We start from the raw sequence: 22,881 nt of genomic DNA on the forward strand, positions 1-22,881 counted from the left end.
GATATTATATATCAACAGAGGTTAGCTGAGGGTGTTTATACAAAAGAAGAAAGCAGTTGAAATATGAGTAGCTAGATGACATGTATTCATTAAATAGAAATAAAGAAACTGTTTGATGGGAAGAGATGTGAAATGTATTGCGGGGTTTTGTTGGCCTAAGGTCCTCAAGCAGGACGATCCAAAGTCTATGGGCCCTGACGGCCAGGGCCAACTGTCACATCAGCAAATCCTAAATCTAACCAAAAACCAAAAGAGAAAGGGAAAGAGATTATACCCTGGTTTCAGTGAAAGCCTTGCTGGTGTGTTTTGCACTAGGTGCAGATTGGAGCAGGACTTCAAGCGATGGTTTTTAATGGAAAGAAGAAAAACTTATCAACCTTTCCACTTCCTCTTCTATTGAAACGTCAAAACACAATCACAAGAAATTTGAGATTTCTACAGGCTTACCGATGGCTGACCCATTACCGAGACTGATATGAATTAGGCTTTGGAAATTTCGATGGGAGTTGTCATTGTCATTAGTTTATGGATTTTGAAGGTGTTGAGACATAGTTCGTTGTTTGAAGGTACAGTATATTGCACCAGTGCATCGGTGAATCATTTTTAGACTAAGAAAATGTCTCCTGTCATATGAGGTCACTTTGATACATTAACTATCCCATGTTTATGTGAAACTCAGGTTTACAGCCCTGCATTAAGTGAAAAGAAGCAGGATGGAGACTGTATTGATATAGGGACAACCCCTGTCTTTTCAACATTTTATTTGGACAGCCCATCCAAATGGATTTGCTCCCATCTTCATTTTTTTTTTAGTACTTCTGTCTATATTATTTGTTCCCTTCAGTAGTCTGTGTGAAAATGGAGTAGACAGTACTGATTGACAGATCTCCCGGATTGCTGCATTGCTTACATATTTGAAAAAATGACTCTCCAAATAAGAGGTTAAGTTGTGACTGCAATTCTGCAATCTCAAATATCAGATTTCGCAGCGGAGAGCACCAAAACAACAACAACAACAACAACAAAAAACTCAACCTAGATTGCGCGAAATTGCAATTTATCAAGTGAACAATGTAACATATATGTTGTTGGTTACAGCAACTCAAATGTGCTAATACCCTGCTTGTCTAAAAATGAATTCATAAAATAAAAGCTTTTTAGGTTTTCTGATTGTTGGTCAAACAAAAAACAGGCCGTTTTAAGAAACCAGCGTTGTAGCTAGACTTGATGATCAGTTAACTGACTGATCAGTAATGAAAATGATATCTTCACCTGGCTGTGGTTTAGTATAAGAAGTATAGACAGATGAACAAACGCCAAAAATAATAAACAATCAAACTGAGTAATATATATTCCTACAATAGAAACTGAACCACAAACTACAACCAACTCACATGTACTGAGTGTACACTGTCAAATTTACAACAGTATAAATTTATATGTGTGTGCGTGTGTGTGTGTGTGTGTGTGTGTGTGTGTGTGTGTGTGTTTGTGTATGTGTATGAACTGCCAGAGAGGTATTAATCAAAAAAATATGTTTTTTACAACTTTTTTTTATTATTGAGGTTGTAGTTTGCAGTGGTGTGGAAATATCCTGCATTATATTGAGATGTGTGTGCCCGTCTCTCTGTCTGTGTGTGAACTGAAAATGGTTGTTTTTTTGATTATTATTATTATTTATTATCATTATTATTATTATTATTATTATAGTTAAGTATCATTTCAGCAATAGCCGAATCTGTCGAGACAACATTTTTCAAACCTTAATCAAAAAGAGCAAGCGCAAAAATCTGTAGTTACACCCAGACAATTTAATCTGTCAAACAGCTACCTCATTGCTGTCAATAAATCAGTGTGCACTGAAAGACAGTTTAATTTGCATCATAACTGAATGAGTGGGTATTCCCTGGAGGGCGTGTAGGAAGGACTCTCGTGTGCTCCTCGCGTGTATTGAACACTGCGTGATCATTAAAGTTAGTCACGACAGAAAGTATGATTCACTCACAGCATTAGAAGAAAAACAACCAACCAACAAACGAAACAAAAAAACAAAACAAAAACAAACAAACAAAAAAAAAAACCCCAAAGAATAAAAATATCACCCTTTGTCAGCCAATCATGTCAGCTCAGTGACGAACTTCCTGGTCACATTCTCTCGTAGGTCCCAGTCCCCTCTCACTGATGGGTATGTGTGCTCCTGTACGGCAGTCAACAGGGAGGACACGGTCTGAAAGCGGAGACACGGGCTCAAAGTGAGAAGAGGGAGGAAATTGTCTGCCCGGAGGAAAAGCTGTCACATAGCTAGCGTGGTCGGAGCAAGACCAGGGGAGGAACCACAAATGCTTGTTACTCCGTGTTAGCGCTTAGCCCAAGGACGTACTAGGAAAAACAAACACAGGCGAGACTGGGGACGAGGCGCAAGATTCGGATCGCATTCAGCCGGGCCAGGGAAGGGGCTGCTGAAAACCCTGAAGGGATATGAGCTGGGAATACGCGCGGGTATCATGTCCTGACTACAAAAGACTAATTATCCGCGGATAAACTGCAGCAGCACGTCAGAAATAAAGGCCTCCTCCGATGGAGCGCTGTGCTCTTTAATCCGGCCAGAAACCTCCCCGACAGGCAGCGACGAGCTACGGCAAAGGGTGAGGTGTCCAGGGGATCGCTTAGCTTAATGTTGACACGAAACCTATCAAAGGCTAAGCTAATGTCGCCGAATCGCTGAATTTCCCTTTTGCTGCTGCGGAGCATGGCTCAGTCTAATTACCGCCGAGCAGCTGTGATAACGTTTGTTCAAGTCCTTCAGTTTTTCTTCCTCTCTCTTTCTGTTCAACAGGACGCTTTATTCGCAATTGAGGGGATTTATGGGATCGCAAGGTAACCTTTCACCATAAAGAAGTGACACTCCTGTGTTTGCATGTGTCTGTCAGCGGGCTTTCATGTTTTCCGCGTGTGACGGGGCTTAGTTTCCTTTGTTTACAGTCTGAATTTCTGAACAGCTGATGCGTCCGCAGCAATGCCGCGATGCTGCCTGTTGTATGTTTCTTTGACGCGCTGCAGCCACTGCGAATAGCCGCCTGTGTAGAGGTATTAGGTTTACGTTTGTCATGCACGGACACACTGCCAACACAACAACTGGAGTAGATGTCATATTGCTTTCTCTCTCTGCATTTGATGAGCTGTTAGGCTACGTAGAAAGTAGAGCTACCACAGCCGGCGGAAACAAACACACTCCTGTGGCCATGTCTGGGCAAAAGATATCATCATTCACCATAATGCATTTGAAAATATGGCCTTATGGGGTAACTTCTGTAACTGGATTGATGCTCACACAGGTGCAAATTGTGTTTGTTTGAACGCTAATGCAAATGTGCTGATGACTTTTGTGTGTCTCTCTGTGCAGTTTCCTCTGATGAGATGAGTGTGCGTGCTGGCCAGGGCAGTGATGAGGTGCTGGTTTCACAGGCAGTGTGGGATTACCTGGCTGCAGCTGGGCGGCCCTGGCTCATTGACTTCCAGCACAAGCAGGGGATGAGTGCTGGTATAATTAGGCGGGGAGAGAGGGGGGGCTGCTGCGCCGTGAGGCTGCAACCGGTGGAAGGCTTCAGGACAACTGGTGCTGGAGTGATGGATGGACCCATCTCCAGCGAGACACGAAAAGCCTTCATTGACTTATGCCGCTGTGCCCGCAAAGAAATGAGCAAACAGGAGGGGGGACACAAGAGGAAGAGGGTCCTGCTGCCCTGTGTGGGAGTCCTGGAGCCGAACGGTGAGGGGAGCCTGCTTCAGCCTCCACCTCCACAGCCTCGGCGCTCCCAGAGACAGCAGCAGAGGTTCAGGAAGCCTGCTGATGAGGAGGCCTGTGCCATGCTCCACGAGGCAGCCCAGAGGAAGGACATGGACTCCAGCTTGGCTTCCAACAGTGAGGCAGAGGACAACAATACTTGTTCAATCTGCATGGGGGACATAGTGGAGAAGACTACCCTGGAGAGGTGCGGCCATTCGTTCTGTCGCTCATGCCTGGATCAAGCCTTTAAGGTGAAGAAAGCGTGTCCTGTGTGTCGGCTAGTGTATGGCCAGTTGATTGGAAACCAGCCTGCTAATGGTACAATGATCGTAGAGAGAGATCCTGATCTGGAGATTCCTGGCCACGAAGGCCATGGGTGTATCTGCATCATCTACAGCTTCCCTCCTGGCCTACAGGCGGTGAGTAGACTGAGAGCATGTGCAGATGCAGGTGCCACTCAGTGTTACTGGAAGTACTTTTACATCACAGTTGTTTTGGATAAGTAATACAGATCATTAAACTTTGGCAAATTTTAGAATTACATAGAAGAATCATCAAAATTCATACATTTAGGCGTAATTTGGCATAAAATCTTGTCTAGATTTTACTCCTTTAGTGTAATTGTGTATGTCGTCAATACTTCGTTCAGGATCAGATCTATTTAAACAGTCCCAGTCCGTGCAAGTCTTCCTTTCTGTCCTTTACTGTTATCCAGTTGGTTTATGCTTTAATAATCTTTACCTTCAGTTACAACTAGCCCCTAATATCCAGTTTCAGGTGGAAATACATCCAATCAAAGCTACAATCTCAGATCCAGTTGTAAACAAAATAGTTGCCCCATCACTAAAATTCAAAACAGGCTATGAACCTGCTGTCACTCTCAAATGAACTGTCAGACCCTCCAATGCATGGGGGAACCCTAAACAACAACACAAATGACTGTTTTCGGATGATGGTAAAGGTGTGTTTCTATCAGTAATTTTGGTAAAACAGCCATAAAACAGGCCTCTGTTTTCAGTAATGAGCTGTCAAACACAAAATCCATCCCTTTTCATTATTATAACAAACTCCTCAATAGTTTGGTGAAATTTAGCTCAAATTAATGTGGTAAAAAAGATTGGGCCTTTAAGGAAGCAAGGCATTATTATGCTGTTTCATTGGGACTTTTACCCTCAAGGGGTACTCTAGTGATTTTAATACTGCACTTCTGTGACTTTCTGTCCCTTTTTACTCCAGAGATGCTGGATACCACATTATATTACCATAGTCCTATAACGAAAGCAGTAGTATCTTTTCTTTAGATGCTGCCTGGGAAATGCAGACATCTTTCAAACTCCTTGTGCCCAGTTTGTATGTTCGGTTGTAAACGTGTAGTTTCCAAACTCAAGCTGAGATAACACGAACTGAAACCAATAGGGTTTTTGTTTGTTAGACTTGCGAAATATCCTCCCCATGGAGGGCATTATAAAACGGTTTTACAGGCTGAGTAGTTATTCCCCTGACAGGCAAACTGACTGTAATGTGTAAAATCAGTGGACTTTCCCTTACAGTTTGCAGGCTTGTTCACCCAAAAGATGTAAGACGTTGCCGAAATGTGTTCTTCACTTCAAATTTCAAAGTTTTTTTTTTATTGGTTCCCAGAAAAGTTTCTCTTCTGGTAAACAATAAAAAAAAAAACTTTTGACATTGGATTGAAGGACCTGCTGTATAAAAACATACACTTAATAAACAGATATAAAACACACTAATCACAAAAACATGCAGCAAGCACAGTTACAAATACAAGACAATCATTGTAGCAACAAACTGTTCCAGACCCCAACAGACAGCCGCAATTGTTTTAAAGTTATTTATGCCCCTTTAAAAGTATCCTGTTCTGACTTCTTAAATGCCCACAGCCAGAACACCCAAACCCGGGTGTTCGGTACCCAGGAACAGACCGCGTGGCCTACCTCCCTGACAGCCCTGAGGGGAACCGTGTGCTGGGCCTGCTGCGCCGGGCCTTCGAACAGCGCCTTATCTTCACCATCGGTACCTCCATGACTACAGGCATGCAAAATGTCATCACCTGGAATGACATTCACCACAAGACCTCAATATGGGGCGGGCCCCGCTGGTATGTATGGGCTTTCGGTTGGATGCAAATGCCCCTGGAGATTTGATCTAGTAATGGTCTCAAGAACTTGATGCTGTAGCCTGAAAAAAGGGGTTCAGTAATGACTGACAGATGTAATTCAAGTTCCTGACAGGGAAATGCTCCCATTTGATGTCCTTGGCTAGATGGCACTAATGCTGCCTGAGCTCATACAGATGCAGTGACGGCTTTTTTATTTATTTCTCCTGACAGTTTTGGCTACCCAGACCCCACTTACCTGGTACGAGTGACAGAGGAGCTCAGAGAGAAAGGCATCACGGCAGACTGACAACGTGAAAGTGACAGACTCTTCCAGGACTTTGTAAGACTTTCCTAATGTCCTTGTCCTTGCGGTGGACATGACTCGGCTCCAGGTTGTGCTCTGAGACTGCTGGCTGAAGACAAGGCCCTCAGCAGACGAGTGTCTAATGCTGCAGCAGAGCCCACATCACTCCACTAGCTGTTCTTCTGTTTGTTCATTTTCCTCCAGAGTTAAGCTTAACCCAGTGCTACATGTGGAAGAAAATACTTTGAGTGCAGTGCATTCTTGTATTACACAATACTCTACCTGTCACATTTGGCAATAGGACCGATATCTGATGCACTTATTTAAGAGCATCGTGGGGTGTTTGAATTCAAGGTACTTATATATTATTTAGGATATCTAAGTTTATTGTTATAAAGACAGTTCATGTTATATTAATGTTTGTTTCTGATCTGGGGATTGCTTTATTTCTTACAAGCACACATTATTGGTTTTATCTCCCTGGAAATGTATGTTGAGTAAGTCTGTAATTTGATTGTTACTAATTACTTGTCGTAAGGATTATATGGCAGAATAGCACTGCTTGAATAGAAAGAATTCATTCTCTGAAGTTATTGCAATGTAAAGCACTCACAGCACAGGCACTTTGGTAAGACAGTCTGTTTATCCGTGAAGTAGGAGTCATAGTTTTTGCTTCCTCTGTGTGGAAGAGTGCTCGGGGCAAACAGGTTCATGCAGTCATCCGCTAACGTATTAGCTTGATGACTGCAAGGTGATGTCAGTTGCTTGGAACTCTTCATTTGCTTGTGATCTTAATTTTTCCCCCTCCATTTTTACTTAAAACGGAAGAATGTTAAACGATGTCTCATTGCAGCACCTTTTATTACATGCATAAGGACTTCCGCCTGGGTTTTTTTTTTTTTTTTTTGCCATTGATCACTCCTGTTATTTCAAGATGTCTCCCAGGTGTTGAGGCCATTACCTCAGTTGTTTGTAATGTGCTCATCTAATTACCAGATTTAAGACGATGTCAAATGTAAAGGGCATATAGACCAATTAAACCAAATCAAAGGCACAAAAGCTCTTTAAATATCTATGCCTCTGTCCCTGTCAAACTGGGAGATTTGCCTGCAAATGTTCTCATTTAAAATGAGGTAAATGTTGTAAATTTGTGTATTTGAATAGATAATCTACGATACACAGTGAAACAATATCAAAAGAAAATGCTTTGGGAACAATTGATCTGATTTAGGGTAGGTGGGATACTGATTTTGTTGTGCCTTTCTTATATTCACTTTTGATAAAAATCAAGCATGATGTTACTAATGAATGGTAAACAGTTTGGGCGTATTTTGGTGTTTTTGATAGGTGAGCAGCATTATGTTTGTAGCTATACTATCTGGCTTTAAGTACAAATACTAAATACACAGTTCATGAAAATATGTATACTAATGTGTACTAAATTAGCGTCTCCTTCATAAACATTCTTGTAGTCCAAATGCTGAAAAAACCCTCAGACAGATAAAGCTGTATGTGTGAAAGTGCTTTGTTAAGTACAGTAACCTGCTTGGCTAGTGGTAAATTTTTCATTAATTTGACTGGTCAGATCCATAAATCAAATATCCTTTTATTATGTTGTCATCCCCTTTATAGTTTAGTTAAGGGACCAACTGAAATATCTTTGGGACACAGGATTGAAGTTTACTAAAGCTACTGTGCAAACATTTCTATGCATTACACGACTGAGGAGGAGTCGGGAGAATGGCTAGTAGAGAGATTTCACATATTACAAATTGATTGTTGAAGAGAAGTTGGATTTTTGCTTTTCTAATTGTGTTGATTCGTACATTGTTGATATTCAAAATAATGTGCTTTACATTTTAATACTTGAATAAAAAGTTATGTTTGGGTTTGTATTGGATATTCAGTGTAGGCCCCAAATAAACTAGGCGCATTGTAAGCTACTGCAGATCAGACTTGTGTCGATTTGGAAAGTGTCCATTTGCATTTGGAATGACTTCAGGTTGTTTCCTCTCATCAAAATTTGATCCAGACTATTACTCTGTAGTATCACGGATTCTTGTGACACAAGATACGGAACTCTGCTAATGCACTTTGTGCCATCTAGTGGACAACATCATGACTGGGTAGTAAACAGAGCTTTAACATACCTCACATACCCACTTTTACCTTATTTATACCACAACTACCTTTACAAAATGATCATAACATGGGCTATGTCATAATGCAGTTTTTTAATGCATAATCATGAGCATTCATGGCTGCACTTTCCAGCTTACAGGGTATAGAGTTATACATAATTGTTCAGTATGAGTGTCATGGTGGCCTAGGGGCTAAGATGTGTATCATGTTAAGCACAACGAGCTGGTCTGAATCTGGCTGGGGACCTTTGTTGCATTTCATCCCCCTCTCACACTGCCCACATTTCCCTTTCTGCCATACTACTCAGTTAAAAGAAAATGTGCCCGAGAAAACAGTCTTAAAAAATGGAAGGTATCCTAGGCTGCCATGATTCTCAGCCTTTGGAGGTGCGCACTACTGAAGATGAGCACAAGGGATTTTATCAACGTCTTATAATTGAATAAATTACTCAGAGATGCACCAATACATCATAACTGGTACCTGTGCAGTTCAGTTTTAAGAAGCACTATCAATTGTGGACCAATACTTTTACTCTCAGTACTTAGCTGATTGAAGAATTTGAGTGAACCGCTTACTTTGTATAGGTGCATTTTGCAAGTATTCATTCCTTTACAAAATTACATTTTTGGCAAAGTATCACTTTTGTAATGAAAATAATTACAAAGTGGCCTTCAGTTATGAAACACTAATAGGAAACTCATTTTAGTTTGCTTTGAGCCTCTTTTCTTCATAAGGAAATCTCTCAGAAATCTTACTCAGAAGAGCATCACATAATTAAAGATGAATTATTGGTAAGGACGCCTTGTTTGCCCTTTCAAATATTATGACTTTGTAACTTAGTACTAAGATTGTCTTCAAAAGGTTACTTAAACACTGTCACTTGAAAGGTTTTACAAAGGCTGCAGATGGTAAAGATGCTACTCCTCATCCCGATTTTTGTTCTCTCCTGCTCACAGCTTCAAGCAAAAACTTATTTGCTAATGATCACAGATTGTCAAAGCAAGCACTAAAATTCTAATAAATAATGATGACATTATTCTACTGTTTTTCATATATTCAGATTGTTAAGGACCAATTGATAATTTTTTGGCCATAGAAATGACGGGTATTCTTACAACTAAAGTCATATATGAAAAATGTTGCATTTTGTGTGTTTCTCGTCTGATCATAATACAGGGATCTTTACTCCCATGCTTACAAAATTCCTCATGTACATAAAATTTTAGCGTTATTAGTAAATATTAGGTGAACTTCATTGTCTGGTGTTAGTTTGTGTATCCAAAGAACTGCCGGCCAACTGTTAGCAAGGTCACAATGTAAAATACTCAATTAAAGGCAAAAGTATTGCAATCAAAATTTTAAGCAACTAAATGTATTTAAGTAAGTTTTAAAAATCCCAATCTTCAAAGTAACTGCTAACCAGCTGTCAGACAGGTAGTGGAGTAAAAAAGTGCAATTTTAAAAGTAGTGGAGTGAAAGTACAAGTAATATAAATTAAAATGATGAGGTAGATTGAGCACAAGTACCTCAGAATTGCACAGTAAATACACTTTCGTTTACATTTGGTTCATGAAATGCGCCTTTAATGTCAGTGACAGGTAGCGTTTGTGCTACGCCCATCGGAGTCACAATCCAACCAATCACAGGGGAGTATTCGCCCCTCGAGACGAACAGACCTCTGACGTCACACGGTTTCGGACTCACACCGACTCGTTTCGCATCCGCGTCCGGAAAAGCGGAAAAATAATGGCAAACACACCAAGCAGCCGCTCTAGCGTGGTCCGTAAAAGTCCAGAGGACTGCGCCATTTGCTTGGACAAAATTCAGGACAGGAAGATGTTAAAGTGCCTTCACTCTTTTTGCTCTGAGTGTATCGACGCGGTTTTCAGGTTTAAACCCGCTTGTCCGATATGCAACACCTACCACGGAGTGTACACGGGGACCCAGCCGGAGGGTACGATGACGGTGACACGCAGCTGGCAGCGCCTGCCTGGCTTTGAGCGCTGCGGATGTATTATCATAACGTACAGTTTCCCGGCAGGGATACAAGGGGTGAGGCTGACAGTGTGAACGGAGGCTTTAGAGGCCACATCTTTCAGCTGCAATTCATATTAAGCTTTTGTCCACCAGAGGGCGCTGTCTGGTTTTAATCACAGCGCGGCAGCCCTGCATTGACCAAATTGAAACATCTGGATTAGGTATCATAACCCCTATGATCATAACAGGACCGCAGTTTCAATTCGGCGTCACCCAACCATCACGCACCTTTGGGGTTTCGTCCCCACGTTTAGCCTGGTGTAATAAAGCAACCTCTGTCGTAAAACGTACGTATAAAACCTCCATGCTGGTGTGGGAATCCAGTGGAGAGGCGATCTAAGAGGTGCACCCCCCTGTTGGCATAGAAACGGCGTGCTTTATTTCTAGATTATCTGCCCTCAACTGTATTCCCCAATCTAAGTGGTAGCAATATGCCTTGAAAAAAGTTATGGCGGTGATGGATGTTCTTTGTTGTTATTAACACCCACAATTAGGCTGTAAAAAGAAGAAAATATAACCCCTGTAGCAAACAGACATTAAAATGACTCTCTCTTCAAATGTTAATTCACTGTTATTTTTTATTTCATAATTTAAATCAGTACTTAGTAAGCCCCCCCCCCGCCAGCTGTTAAACACGGGGGTAGAAATATTCAGCTTTTGTTGTTGTTGTTGCCAGTGGCACAAGGAAACGTCACACAGACAGAGGGAAGAATGGATTCCACTGAATATCAGCAATTTCTGGATGCAAATGTCCTGCAAGAAAGTGCAACTGAAAAGAAGCTGGCTTCTACAACAGGTGAACGATCCAAAGCAGACCTCATAATCCACCATGAACTGGTTCAAGAAACACAAGCTGAAGCTTCTGGAACGGCCTTCACAGTCCCCTGACCTGAACATTTTTGCGAAATCTGTGGGTAGATCTAAGATATGCTGCACCTGAAAGACAATCCTAAAAATATGTCAGAGGTTGAAGTGAACTGCAGGAGGAGTGGGTGAAAATTCCTGAATCAAGAAGAGAAAGACTCTAAGCTGCTACAAAAAATGTTTGCAGGCCGTGACATCTGCCAAAGGGGTGTTACTAAGTAATGACAGGGTGCCCAAACTTTGTACATGCTCCACTTACTGTTTGATTTTTTTTGCAGTTTTTTAAGTTCATGAACTAAAAAAATAACAGTGCATTAGCATTTGTAGAAAGGATCACTTTTAAATGTCTGTTTCAGGGGTTGTATTTACTTCTTTTCACTTCAAAAATCAACAAAATATGTCATTGCCCAGGGCCGCCCAAACTTCTGTGTACTTACAATAAGATCAATGACTGGAAGTTTTACTAAGAGATGGGCTCTAGCCTTTTAACTCTTCACTATAGCTGCTATTATAATGACTAGTTTTATATTTGATTAATTTTCCTGATTAATTAATAATTGTTCAGTCTATGAAATGCCAAAAGAAGAAAAGAAAAAATATCTGTCACAGTTTCCCTGAGTTCAAGGGGATGTCTACAAACGTTTGTCCGATCAACGATTCCAAACTCAAATATGTAAAGTTTAATGTGATAGAAAACAGAAAAAAACCCAGCAACTTTTCACTTTATAGAACCAAAAAATGTTTGGTGTTTTTGATCAAAAGATTACTGAAATGATTATTTGGTCGTCAAAATAATTGCTGATTAATTTTCTGTGCATCAGCTAGTTGACTAACCTTTTTAGCTCTACTCTCAAACCTTTAATATGTGACAGTAATTATAGTGACAGTAGGCAGGAACTCTGTGTGTGTGTGTGGGTGTGTCGACTGCACAATTTTAATGACCCGTATGAGGATTAAGATTTGGTTGTAGAGTTAGAATTAGGTTTAGGTCAGTGTTAGGGTCAGGGGCTAGGGAATGCATTATGTCAACAAGTATCCTCAAAACTAATGTAAGACAAGTACGTGTGTGTGTGTGAGAAAGAGCACAACCATCATAACGTGTTGATAGGGGGCCGGATAGGAGATATCTATATCTGGGATGCACCAAAACCCCCAAAACAAACAAAAAACTCACCAACATCCAGTATTCTATATTTTCTCCAGTTCAGAAAGTAGAGAGGAGAGAGAGAGTGGTGTGTAGGATAGGGACCGTGTGAGAGAGGGTTTATATTTTTGGATGTTGTGCAACACTGAAGGCATCTTAAAGTTTCTGAAGTGTCCGTTGTGTGAGGGAATACTTTCTGGGCCTAAGGAGTATTTCAGATGCAGTGTCAATGTCAGCTACAATGCCAAGGGCAGCCTCCCAGTGGCCAGAAGCGGGCCTTTTTTACCAGATGTGATGGCGGACACAACCCAAAAGTTATTCCTTGTTTGGCTGCTTATAGGGAGACGTGAGAATGAGCGCCATGTCCTAATCTGTAATACGGATATATCACAAAATTAGTCAGTGTCTTGGTCATGAAAACCTGAGATGCCACAATTCCTGAAGGGAGGACTGTGATCTCTGCGTTTGTTTAATATACAGTATGCTGTTGTTTACCATATTACAGGCTGAGCACCCAAACCCTGGAATGAGGTACGGCAGCACCTCTCGTACTGCCTTCCTTCCAGCCTGCGAGGAGGGAGAGAAAGTCCTGAAGCTGCTGAGGAAAGCCTTCGACAGGAGACTCACCTTCACTATCGGACAATCTGCCACCACAGGCCTCAACAACGTCATCACCTGGAATGACATTCACCACAAGACCAACGTGGGAGGTGGTCCACAATGGTATGCACGTTATTGCTGTAGAGGAATCTTTTCTTTCACCTTTGAGGGTACAGGAAATTGTCTTGTAGGCTATAAGGCAGGATTTGCAACTCAACTCACATGGTGAGAAAGACAAATTTCAGTTTCCTCTAAATAGATATCGTTCATGTGTGTCTGCACCAAAATTTGTGCTAGATGTTGAGATATTTCACCGGACAAGAGAAAACTTTGACCTACTGGTGGCGCCAGAGGAAAAGCAGGGGATCACCGAAGTGAATGGGATTTATCCTCTGGGCACCATGGATACCTGAACAAAATGTCATGACAATTCATCCAGTAGTTTATTTTAGTCTGGACCAAAGTTGTGGACCAACAATGATAATTCAGGGACATGTAACGCTAAATACTTTTTAGATATTTACATAGCAGAAAGGTTCATATCTGCAGGAAATCACAAATATGCCTAGTAAGGCACTTAATGGCTGCTTGAATAGTATAAAAACATTTCAGACCCCATTTTTTCACATCCTCTTTGGGATGAGGAAATTCTATGACCTCTCGAGTTGCAACGCCTTTTTTCAAAGCTAATTTGGCCAGATACATTTAAAATACAGGTGCATTGAGCTACAAAAGAAAGCTGTTTCTTGTTCCAGAGAAGAAGTCTCTACATTTTCTGATTGCTTGTGTTTCTTCGTTCCAGTTTTGGATATCCAGATCCAGCATATTTGTTCAGGGTTAAGGAGGAACTGCGTCTTAAAGGAGTGACAGATGATGACTAATGGGCGAAGACATCCTTCAAATAGATTTAATACTGTGTATTGTAACTAAATTCTGCCCTCAAACTTTTTTTTTTCTGCAAGCTGTCTAAATGGAATTTTTAGATATGAGCCAAGGTGGTTAGTGGCTTTTCCCAAAGACTTTCAACTCTCCATTTGAACTGACTATGCAAAAATTTACTTTAAGCACAGCCTATATAGTATGTAACCCAACAAAACCAGGATTACAGTACAGAAGGTCAGGGGCTATATTACTGATCATCAGATTATATTTAAATCATGTAAATATGCCATTTTCTTCTTTTTTTTAACATGGCATCACACAGGGTCTCAAATCTGGTGCCTAAAGGCAAAACAGTTGGTAAAAGCAGTCCTAACTTGATCAGGCTTAGAGTCTGCAACAACAATGTAGTCAAAACAGGTAAACTAATCCTGAGCGCTAAGGCCAGCAGAACAGAATAAAGACAAAGAGTGACTGCTAGCTGTGTCCTACTGTATACAGACTGTGGTGAAATAGCCTGATGAGGACATGGCCGTAACTGTGCACAACTCTGCAATTTTACATCTTTGGCTTTAGCTGTAGCGCTTCTCTGAATATATCTGTAATACATGTACCAACATAACATTACTGTGGCATATTTGTTTTGTCCCGTGCCGTAATGCCTACTTTACTATTGCTGATGTTGGGTGACTGCTTTGACATTGTTCACTGTGATAATTTGAGGCTCTGTCCACTCATTCAACCAGTGAGGTCCATGTAGGAAACCACTGCACACATGTGATAGAGATGTCATCTGTTAATTTATGGGTAAAGCGTCCCAAATCCCAGGAAAACCAACAATGAATCAATCCTACTATTATTTATTGCTTGTGTAGCCAGAGCCTATATATTGCACTATACTGTGTACATTAAGATGAACAAGGGCATTGTATTTCATTTAGAGTTGATCCCCCATACACTGTCCTGCTGCCATAAATACTCACTAGCGGATGAAATCCACATCTTGAAAGTATTCCTTAACAAATGCACTTTACTCCTGTTTGAGTTATATTTTCTAAAAAACATTGCCCAGTTATTTTAGGAAATTATTTAGCCTTTTTTTTTTTTTTTTTTTTTTAAATGAAAATATATATTTGTGGCATATTTGTTTTTTAAAAATGTACATCTTCAACTGGAATGAACGGGCTTGGGGCTGAGACAAACAAGCCAGAGAAATCGGAGACTGTTAAGTGTTATTCTTTACACTGATTAAACATAGGGTGTACAAAAAGCAATTTCATCAGGTAACATACTGCGCTCACAGAAATGTCAAACAAAAACAGTGTCAAACAAAGTGTCAGGGGTGCTCTGAGTTCAACAGTCCAGTCGTGTCTGCCAAGCTTTTGTTAAATTTTCATCTTGCCTTTTACCCGTCTGGTCCACTAGAGGGTGATGCTCCCCTCAAAGATGACTGTGATGGCATCTGCTTGGTATGCAGCTGTATCATCATCACAAACCCACAGTCCCGCAGCACCTCCCAAACCTCAACACCCAAAGTCAGTGAGAGGAGCAGAGCATCTGCTGTGGATGATGAGTCATGTGTTTCTATGGTGCTCGGGGCAGCTTCAGCAGGAGCAGCTTTTACTATATGTACAATGGAGAGAAAGGATGTAACCCTGTGTTTGACCACACGGATATGATCATCTGTGGATTTCTGACTGCAGTGCAAATACTGTTAAAGATGAGCAGAAATTCACAGACAGACACAGGTTCAATTTAAAAGGGTGATAAAGTCTTTAATTGAGGTCATTTGCATGTTTTTACTCATTATATACGCGTAACAAGTGTCTTACAGTAGCCATCAGATTTATCACCAAATAAAGCTCAAAATATTGCAGACAGAGATGCCAAGAGTAACTAAAGGCAATGTATTATTTCAAATGTCTTTAGATGCAGCAAAGCTTGACACATACAGTATGCTCGGTTTTTGGTTTTCTGGGCTCTGGGCTCCCCAGTTACAAGTGATTATGCTTCAAATCCAGCTGATCATCAGCACAGAGTTATGGGGTGAAAAAAATACCTTTAACCTATATTTCTATCAGAAAGTGCACATGTGACGAGGCGGAGTTATCGGGTTCAGCTTCTTCAGCGCTCTGGTGAAAAGCGGCTGGGGGCATTTCTATGGCCAAGGATCTCAGGGCATCTGCTGCTCTCCCGAAGCAGACCAGGGCCCATCTGGGTTCCTGCCCCCCCCCCCAACACACACACACACACGGACACATACACATTAACACTTCCCCCTTCTTCTTGCCTTTTCTCCCATAATTTCTCAGTCCAGTCCAACCATTCCTTAATTTCTCATCAACATCCATTTCCCTCTCTTGACTATTTAGGATTTATCTTGACCTCTATCCTCTATGGGTTTTATCAGTCACTTTCTGCTGTGATGTGCACATACAGCATCACCTGTTGTCACTTCATGAACATATCATTACATGTTTGCACAGTTTTTGGTTTTTTTTTGGTCATTTTATTAATATTTGTCATTTTAAGATAACTGGAAAATTATCTTTCAAAGTAGCGTAGCAGCCTGTGAGACAAGTACAGAAAAGTGGACCATACGTGATATGTAGAGAAGTACTGTGGAAACAAAACATGTCTACTATGTCGAAATTCACTTTCAGCTCAGTGGTTGTAACCTACATTTGAACATTAAATATTCCATGTGAAAGGCTGAAGACTGTTTAAATAAGAAGACATCCCACTAACGTGACTGTATTTCCTCAGGCATTATTGTTTAAATGCAAATTATGTTCTTCATTAAACTGGGATAAAATGACATTGACTCCGGATTTTGTTTGCACCTTTTCTCACCTATAAAGTAAAGCTTTGGGTCCAGATTTTATATTAAAATTCAATGACTCTTTGCCCCTCTCTGCAGGTATTTCTCTTCCCTGTCAGCTTCCATCTGGACACCTGGGAGTAAGGGCAAAGAATTACAGAAATGTAAAAGAGCTATAAATATGTATCAATGATTAAGCAGAGCAATATTGTGGGTGGATTAAACATACATCAGTGTAAATGGCCGGTGAGAAGCCTCCATATAAAATGAATATATGACAGGGTGAAAATAAGCTCCCAATGTATGGATTAAAATGGATATATTTGCAGCTGCTTACAAACATTTCCTGCTCGACACTGTTGTGGCAGGAAGACTTGAATATCCCCGTCTGGCACTGAAGACAGCACCGAGACTTTGTTGATTTCATGTTTCTGGGTGTGACTAGACGGCTGCTCAGGAGGGGCCCCCAAGAAACACACAGACACACATGCCCGTCAGGCGACAGATGTGCAGTGTTTCCTGTACTAGAGATGATAAGAAAATCATTATGTGACAATGCAGAGCTGTTGTTCTCGCCCCCTCTCCCAACTGTGCTCCTTAATTAGAGTGTCTCTGGCTGTGGGGAAAACCCTGGCACATTGCCTGCTTGCCTGCCTGCTTCCTCATCCTCTCATCCTCTGGTGCTAAAGCCACCCAATCACAGACATACCTGTCTATCTGGGTGCAGGGCACGCCACTCTTCTTCTACCTTCACTGAAATGGCGATGAACTCCTCCAGATGTAGCCTACTTTTGCATACCTTTGAAGGTATGTTTTTTTTTTGTTTTTATATCTTCACCCAGTTTCCTCTGATAATGCCAAAGTCTGTGACAAAGATTCCCTGGCTTCTCTGAATTAAAAACCTCTATATTTAAATCAAAAACATTTGAGGCTGTGTTTTTATGTTAGGTAAAAGGACAGGAGGAGGCTGAGGAGGTATCTGTCTCCATACAGTCTCTTTGTGTGACAGAATGTCAGCCCACACCGCTGACATGCTCATTCACTGTGCCTAAGGCTGTTTGCTTAAGAACAGCAAAGTGAAGGTGGGTGTGTGGGTGCTTGTGCCTCTGTGGCTTTTGTCTGTGTGCCCTTGACTGCATCTGTGCATACAGTATGTATGAATAAGTACTACTGAATACATGAGCATGTGTTTGTGTGTGTGTTTGTCGAGGCAGTGTCTCACATTCTGTTCTCGAATTCAAAGCTCGGTCTACATGGCTTTTTGTCTGCCTGATTTAGCAGAACAGACCCTCTCCTTCTCTTAGTAATGCTGACAGATTTACTGACTTAATTCACCGGCAGGACACAACAGCAGAGCTGGCAACTATTGGGGTCTTTGGCTGGGTTGTCAGCGTCACAGATTGAAGGCTCTGCTCAAGCTGTTCTTCATTAGCGACAGCCTAGTTTTCTCCACGATTTTTAAAATAGTAGCTCCATCATCTGTCCTCCGTGAGGGGGATTAAAACAATGTCCAGTAATTACCTCTCTCCAAACTTAAATTAGGAACAGTGTTGTTAACAGTTATTTATCATGCTCATGAAAGTGTTTTTGGTCATATCACACATAACACCCAGCGTCATAGTCTCATTCATGCGAAACTGTAATAAATGTATATGCAGCAACACGAAAATATTCCATAAGTGCTGAACAAAAACCCCTTCATATACAGTCTAGAAAATATTTTCTGGGTGCTTTGAAGGATGCCAAACTCCTTTGTTGACATACCTGTCTGCATCCTCAGCCTTGGCCAGACACTCTCAGACTGTCTCATGTAAGAGCAATTAGCTGTGGCTGTCATGGCAACTAGCATGACCTTTCTATCATTTTACAAACACGAATCTCAACCAAAGCCCGTCTTTCATTTGAACAACTATAACTGCTGTAGCTTTTTTCCACATTAGTGGAAAAAAATGTTTCCTTTTATCATCAAAAGCTGATTATGCTGGCAGAAATTTGTGTTGCCGAAGACATATGGCACATCATGCCTCCATGGTATTAAACTAATCTGTTCTTTTAGCGATAATGTGGATTCTGTTGAGTTTTAATGCAGCCTGGTATGTTTTACATGGGGAGATTGTTTCCAGTGGCACCTCTACAGCATTTGAGCCCCGCTGAGACTTTGGAGACACCAGTTATTGTACTGTATGAATAGCAATGAGCCCCTTTTATCTCTTCATTCATATAGAACAGTTTGGTATACAACAAGTTTAAGTGACTGGAAATCATTGTTGGCTAATGCTCTGAAATTAGGAGAAAAAGTGACACATCTAATAGATATGTAATGGGTTTCCTCTGTATGGATTCCATCCCCATTTATTTACACTTGTAGACTGCAGTAGAATGATTAAAGAAATTAGTGGCAATTCTGTTGTTTTCTGTTGTCGCATTATGGTTATAAAAAGAATTGGGCTCAGGAACAAATCTGTGGACAAGCTTTTCAGGCTTCACAAATTGAATTTACAGTGTAAATATAAATATGGACCTGCTCAAGAAAAACTTTCACAACTATATATTATATTGCTGTGCCAAAGTGTAGGTTGCCGCAGCTGAGTGCACTTGCTGACAGAGACTGTGAGCAACACAAAGATTTTATTTAACAATATGTGATGTAACTACTTCTTGTACTATAAGCCAGGGAGAGCATCCACGCAGAGACCTGATACAGATCCAAAGAAAACCGGGCTAAACCTGTGGAACTACCACTAACCAGTGTTTTTTAATTACATCAAGTGTGTGAAGGAAGGAAAATCCCAGTGGTTATGAAGTGGGCACCTTGCTTCACCTGTGGTTTGTTGATGTTGAGACGTCACACTTGCAGAGAGCTCAGCAGGAATTCATACAATTAGCAAACGGAACAGCTGCACATTATGGCAACAAACAGCTCACTAAGCAGTTTAGACGCTGAATCATAAAAGTAAACAGAAAGCTTAATCATGTAGGATAATTACAGCAAGAGTTGAGAATGTTGTGTGAGTAACCGTTCCTCCTACAGTATGTCCTTGTATGATACATAAATCAATGTCAGTCATAAGACACATTTTCATATTAATAGCTCAACTGGTATCCCTTTTTTCAGCCAGAATGAGATTGGCTCGAGGGCAAAGTTAAGAATCATGCAAAACTAAAGAGAATCTTACCAGCAAATAGGGCGTACCCCTCACAAACCCAAGAGAATAAAGAAAAACCCAAGTGTAGAGTTTATCTTTGGGGAAAATAAGTTCCATAGTCAAAACTGAATTAATTTCCTGGCACACATACTGTACCTATCTCCATCGATGGCAAACACAATTTAAGGCCCGGATTGCCTCCTTAATTTCATGATTAGCGAGACGTAAAATATTTGTTTTCAATTTAAACCAAATATTACAAAACATTTTAGAAATGAGATTATAATGTAATATGATGTAACACATTAGTTAAACAGTGTAGATCTGTGAATACTTTGTCTCTACTCAAGAGTTCTTTTGAACATCAAAAGCCATCTCAGCAATTAGAGAGAGATGGAGAAGAGGGAGAGAACGAGCATTTAAATATTGCCAGTGTGGCACACTGCTTCCTGTCAGAAAGGTGCCTCTAAGCCCTCCACAGTCTGTACTGAGGCAAAAAGGTTAACAACTGGCAGAAAATGCATATTTACTCACCAAAGAGACCCCCCCCCCAAACCAGCTGTGAATCCAAAACCCAGGAATATGTGAGTCAAAGAAAAGAGGAAGAGGTAACAGAGAAAAAAGAAGAAACGGCTTTGGGAAGGAGCACCAGACAGAGCGCTGATGAAAATCCTCCATGGGATGGTCTTTGGAGCTGTGTTGCATAGAAACAGACTGCATTCCAGTATCTAGACCATGTATTGATTAAAAACTTCTCTTTCATCTCAAAGTACTTTATTTTTGTGATACTTACAAAAACAGAGAAGCTGGCTTTATTTTTACTATATCGAGATATTCTCCCTGCCAGATAGGAACATCAAAAATGGATACACCACGCATCCACAACCGGGTTTAATGGGCTGACTGACGTACTGGAGAGAGGACGGCATCAAGCTACAGTCTGGCAAAGTTAATCCCACCTTGTCCCAAACAGGATGTTAGGTAAACTACGAGTTAAATACAGAAGAGATTTAACATGTGAAACCATTAACTGCACTTTCCAGTCTGCTAGTCTGACGAATATCAACTCTACCCTGTGAATCTGAGGCCAGAGGTCAAAGTTTTGTTGTCGAGTAATGCATTTTGGAATTCGTCATTTGCATTATTTTTTGGGAGAAATAAATGAGATGCTGGCGCAAGTGTGATGGTTCATCAGATAATTAGAAATGTCGTGACCATCTAAACTACAGCCAAAAGATGAGCAAGTACATCGAGTAATTGTGTTCCTGCCCCTTGAAGACACCGGAGTTGGCAGGGGCTACGTGGATGCTCAGGTTGGCAGTAGGATTAAGGCCATATACACCCATACTCTGGCATGCAGGACTCATGTTTACTGTATCATAAGGTCACTTCAGTATTTGTACTGCATGCGCTGGGGGAAATTACTGCTGCGAGTCAGTAACTGAGGCTAATACTGTGTATCTACACCAGGGTCTGGATGCCACCGTTATACTGTAAGACAACGAAATGCACACTGCAGTTAGCTGGTAAAACAGGACTGATGCATTTTCTTTGAAGAAGCATCTCTGCAGCTCCACTGCCTCCTTTAAAAATCCACACATTGAACGTCAGCGTCCTCATTTCGTCTGAAAAATAAAAACCAAGGAAACATGCTTGTATTACAGATGTGCTGCCTGTTGTTGTCATGACAATATATCCATGTAATTAAATTTTTGCAGATTACCACATCAAATGCCAGTTATATTATAACACTTATAGCAAAGCATTGTTAGCTTGCGCTCACTGTAAGAAAGAGTGACCAGAGAAGGCTCTCGTGAGGTTGTCTGTTTGATCTTCACATCTTTGCTCCAGCTGGGCTTGTTTTACTTTCCTGTGGATGCTGCCAGCCAGCAAAGACCTCTTCCCAATGCAGTGCTTATGTAATCTGCATTGGCTCTATGCTTCAGTTCCCCCTTTGAGTATGTACATGCAAGAACATCCCTCTAGTGTGTGTATTGTCAATGCTTTAACAGCTCCCTTGTCACTAAGGATCAGTGTCATTGCTTGGCTCTGTTTCTCTTAGGTCCACCCCTCCTCTTATAACATTACACTAGTCCGTATCTGTTGCAGCCGGACAAGCATATAGCGTTTCTGTTCAAGCTCGACTTCATTTTTAGGTAAAATAGAGATGATGTTTAGGCTAAGAGACATTGAACTAGTGAAGATATCCTCCCGTTTTTGCCCTCACCCTCCCCCTCGGCCTTCACACTCTCTCTCGATCTTCTTATTTCTTTTGGCCCAACCCCCCCAAGCATGAGAGCACCAGAGTTATTGCTCAGTGGGGGGGCCCTGTGTGCATCCCGGACTAAGCCGAACACACCTCACATCCCCTCCAACCACTAAAGGCACATGCTCCCGCCTGTAGCCATGGTTCCCGAAAGAGGAGTGGCTGAGACAAAAATGAGCAGAGTGCTGCCTGCAGTACCCTCGGCCTCCCTTTTGTCTGTCTCCCATCCTTCCCCCCACTGCTAATACATCTCTCATAGCTGCAGGGACCTTAAGGATAACAGTTGCACACATGCATGCACACGCACGCAAGCTGATCACTGATGGAGACGTGCTCTCTTTAGAGGAATGCACTGCTCTTTTTAATGGTTGCTGATGTTTTCCCTCTGAATTACAGGGCAGGTTCATCCATCAGTTTAGGCTGCCAGATTTGGATTCAGTGATTTGATGTGTGCAATTAAAGCGGTGCTCATGCACATGACCAATGAGTAAAAAGTAGAAAGATGGTGGTGAAACACAGCAGAGACACAGTATGGTGTAATTATGGAGTAATTATCACTGCTGTACACCCAGTCTGCTGCAGCTGACCTAATCTAGCATTTTAATCAGCATGAAGGACAAAGCATCGGACCCTGCTTATTTTTCCACTGGTACAGCTGAGGGGATGGCGCTTATGGGCTGTACTGGATCCCTCCATATTATTTTGGCTTGTGCAGACACACGCAGGATGTGGCCTGTAGCCAAATCCACTGTGTGTGTTTCTCTATGTGTATTTA

At 41.3% G+C, this 22,881-nt stretch overlaps 2 protein-coding genes across 5 annotated transcripts; both read left to right on the forward strand.

The window, feature by feature from the left end:
• The first annotated feature begins 2,136 nt into the window (after positions 1 to 2,136).
• dtx3 (deltex E3 ubiquitin ligase 3) lies at positions 2,137 to 9,465 on the forward strand. 4 transcript variants are annotated; one of them, XM_040153569.1, is made up of 5 exons: positions 2,137 to 2,645; positions 2,837 to 2,877; positions 3,404 to 4,206; positions 5,686 to 5,903; positions 6,135 to 9,465. In XM_040153569.1, exons 2-5 carry the CDS (start codon positions 2,865 to 2,867, stop codon positions 6,208 to 6,210), a joined length of 1,110 nt encoding a protein of 369 aa, XP_040009503.1. In that variant the 5' UTR covers positions 2,137 to 2,645; positions 2,837 to 2,864; the 3' UTR covers positions 6,211 to 9,465. The 4 variants fall into 4 exon arrangements, with proteins under 4 accessions (XP_040009503.1, XP_040009505.1, XP_040009506.1 ...); XM_040153571.1 differs by lacking the exon at positions 2,837 to 2,877; XM_040153572.1 differs by lacking the exon at positions 2,837 to 2,877 and having other exon boundaries at positions 2,144 to 2,252.
• A 572-nt stretch (positions 9,466 to 10,037) lies between these two features.
• On the forward strand, positions 10,038 to 14,912 carry LOC120804123 (probable E3 ubiquitin-protein ligase DTX3). The gene is made up of 3 exons (XM_040153343.1): positions 10,038 to 10,401; positions 12,900 to 13,117; positions 13,797 to 14,912. Exons 1-3 carry the CDS (start codon positions 10,096 to 10,098, stop codon positions 13,873 to 13,875), a joined length of 603 nt encoding a protein of 200 aa, XP_040009277.1. The 5' UTR covers positions 10,038 to 10,095; the 3' UTR covers positions 13,876 to 14,912.
• The last annotated feature ends 7,969 nt before the right edge of the window (positions 14,913 to 22,881 follow it).

This window comes from Xiphias gladius, chromosome 18 (assembly GCF_016859285.1).
Source record: "Xiphias gladius isolate SHS-SW01 ecotype Sanya breed wild chromosome 18, ASM1685928v1, whole genome shotgun sequence".
Taxonomy (NCBI): Eukaryota; Metazoa; Chordata; class Actinopteri; order Istiophoriformes; family Xiphiidae; genus Xiphias; species Xiphias gladius.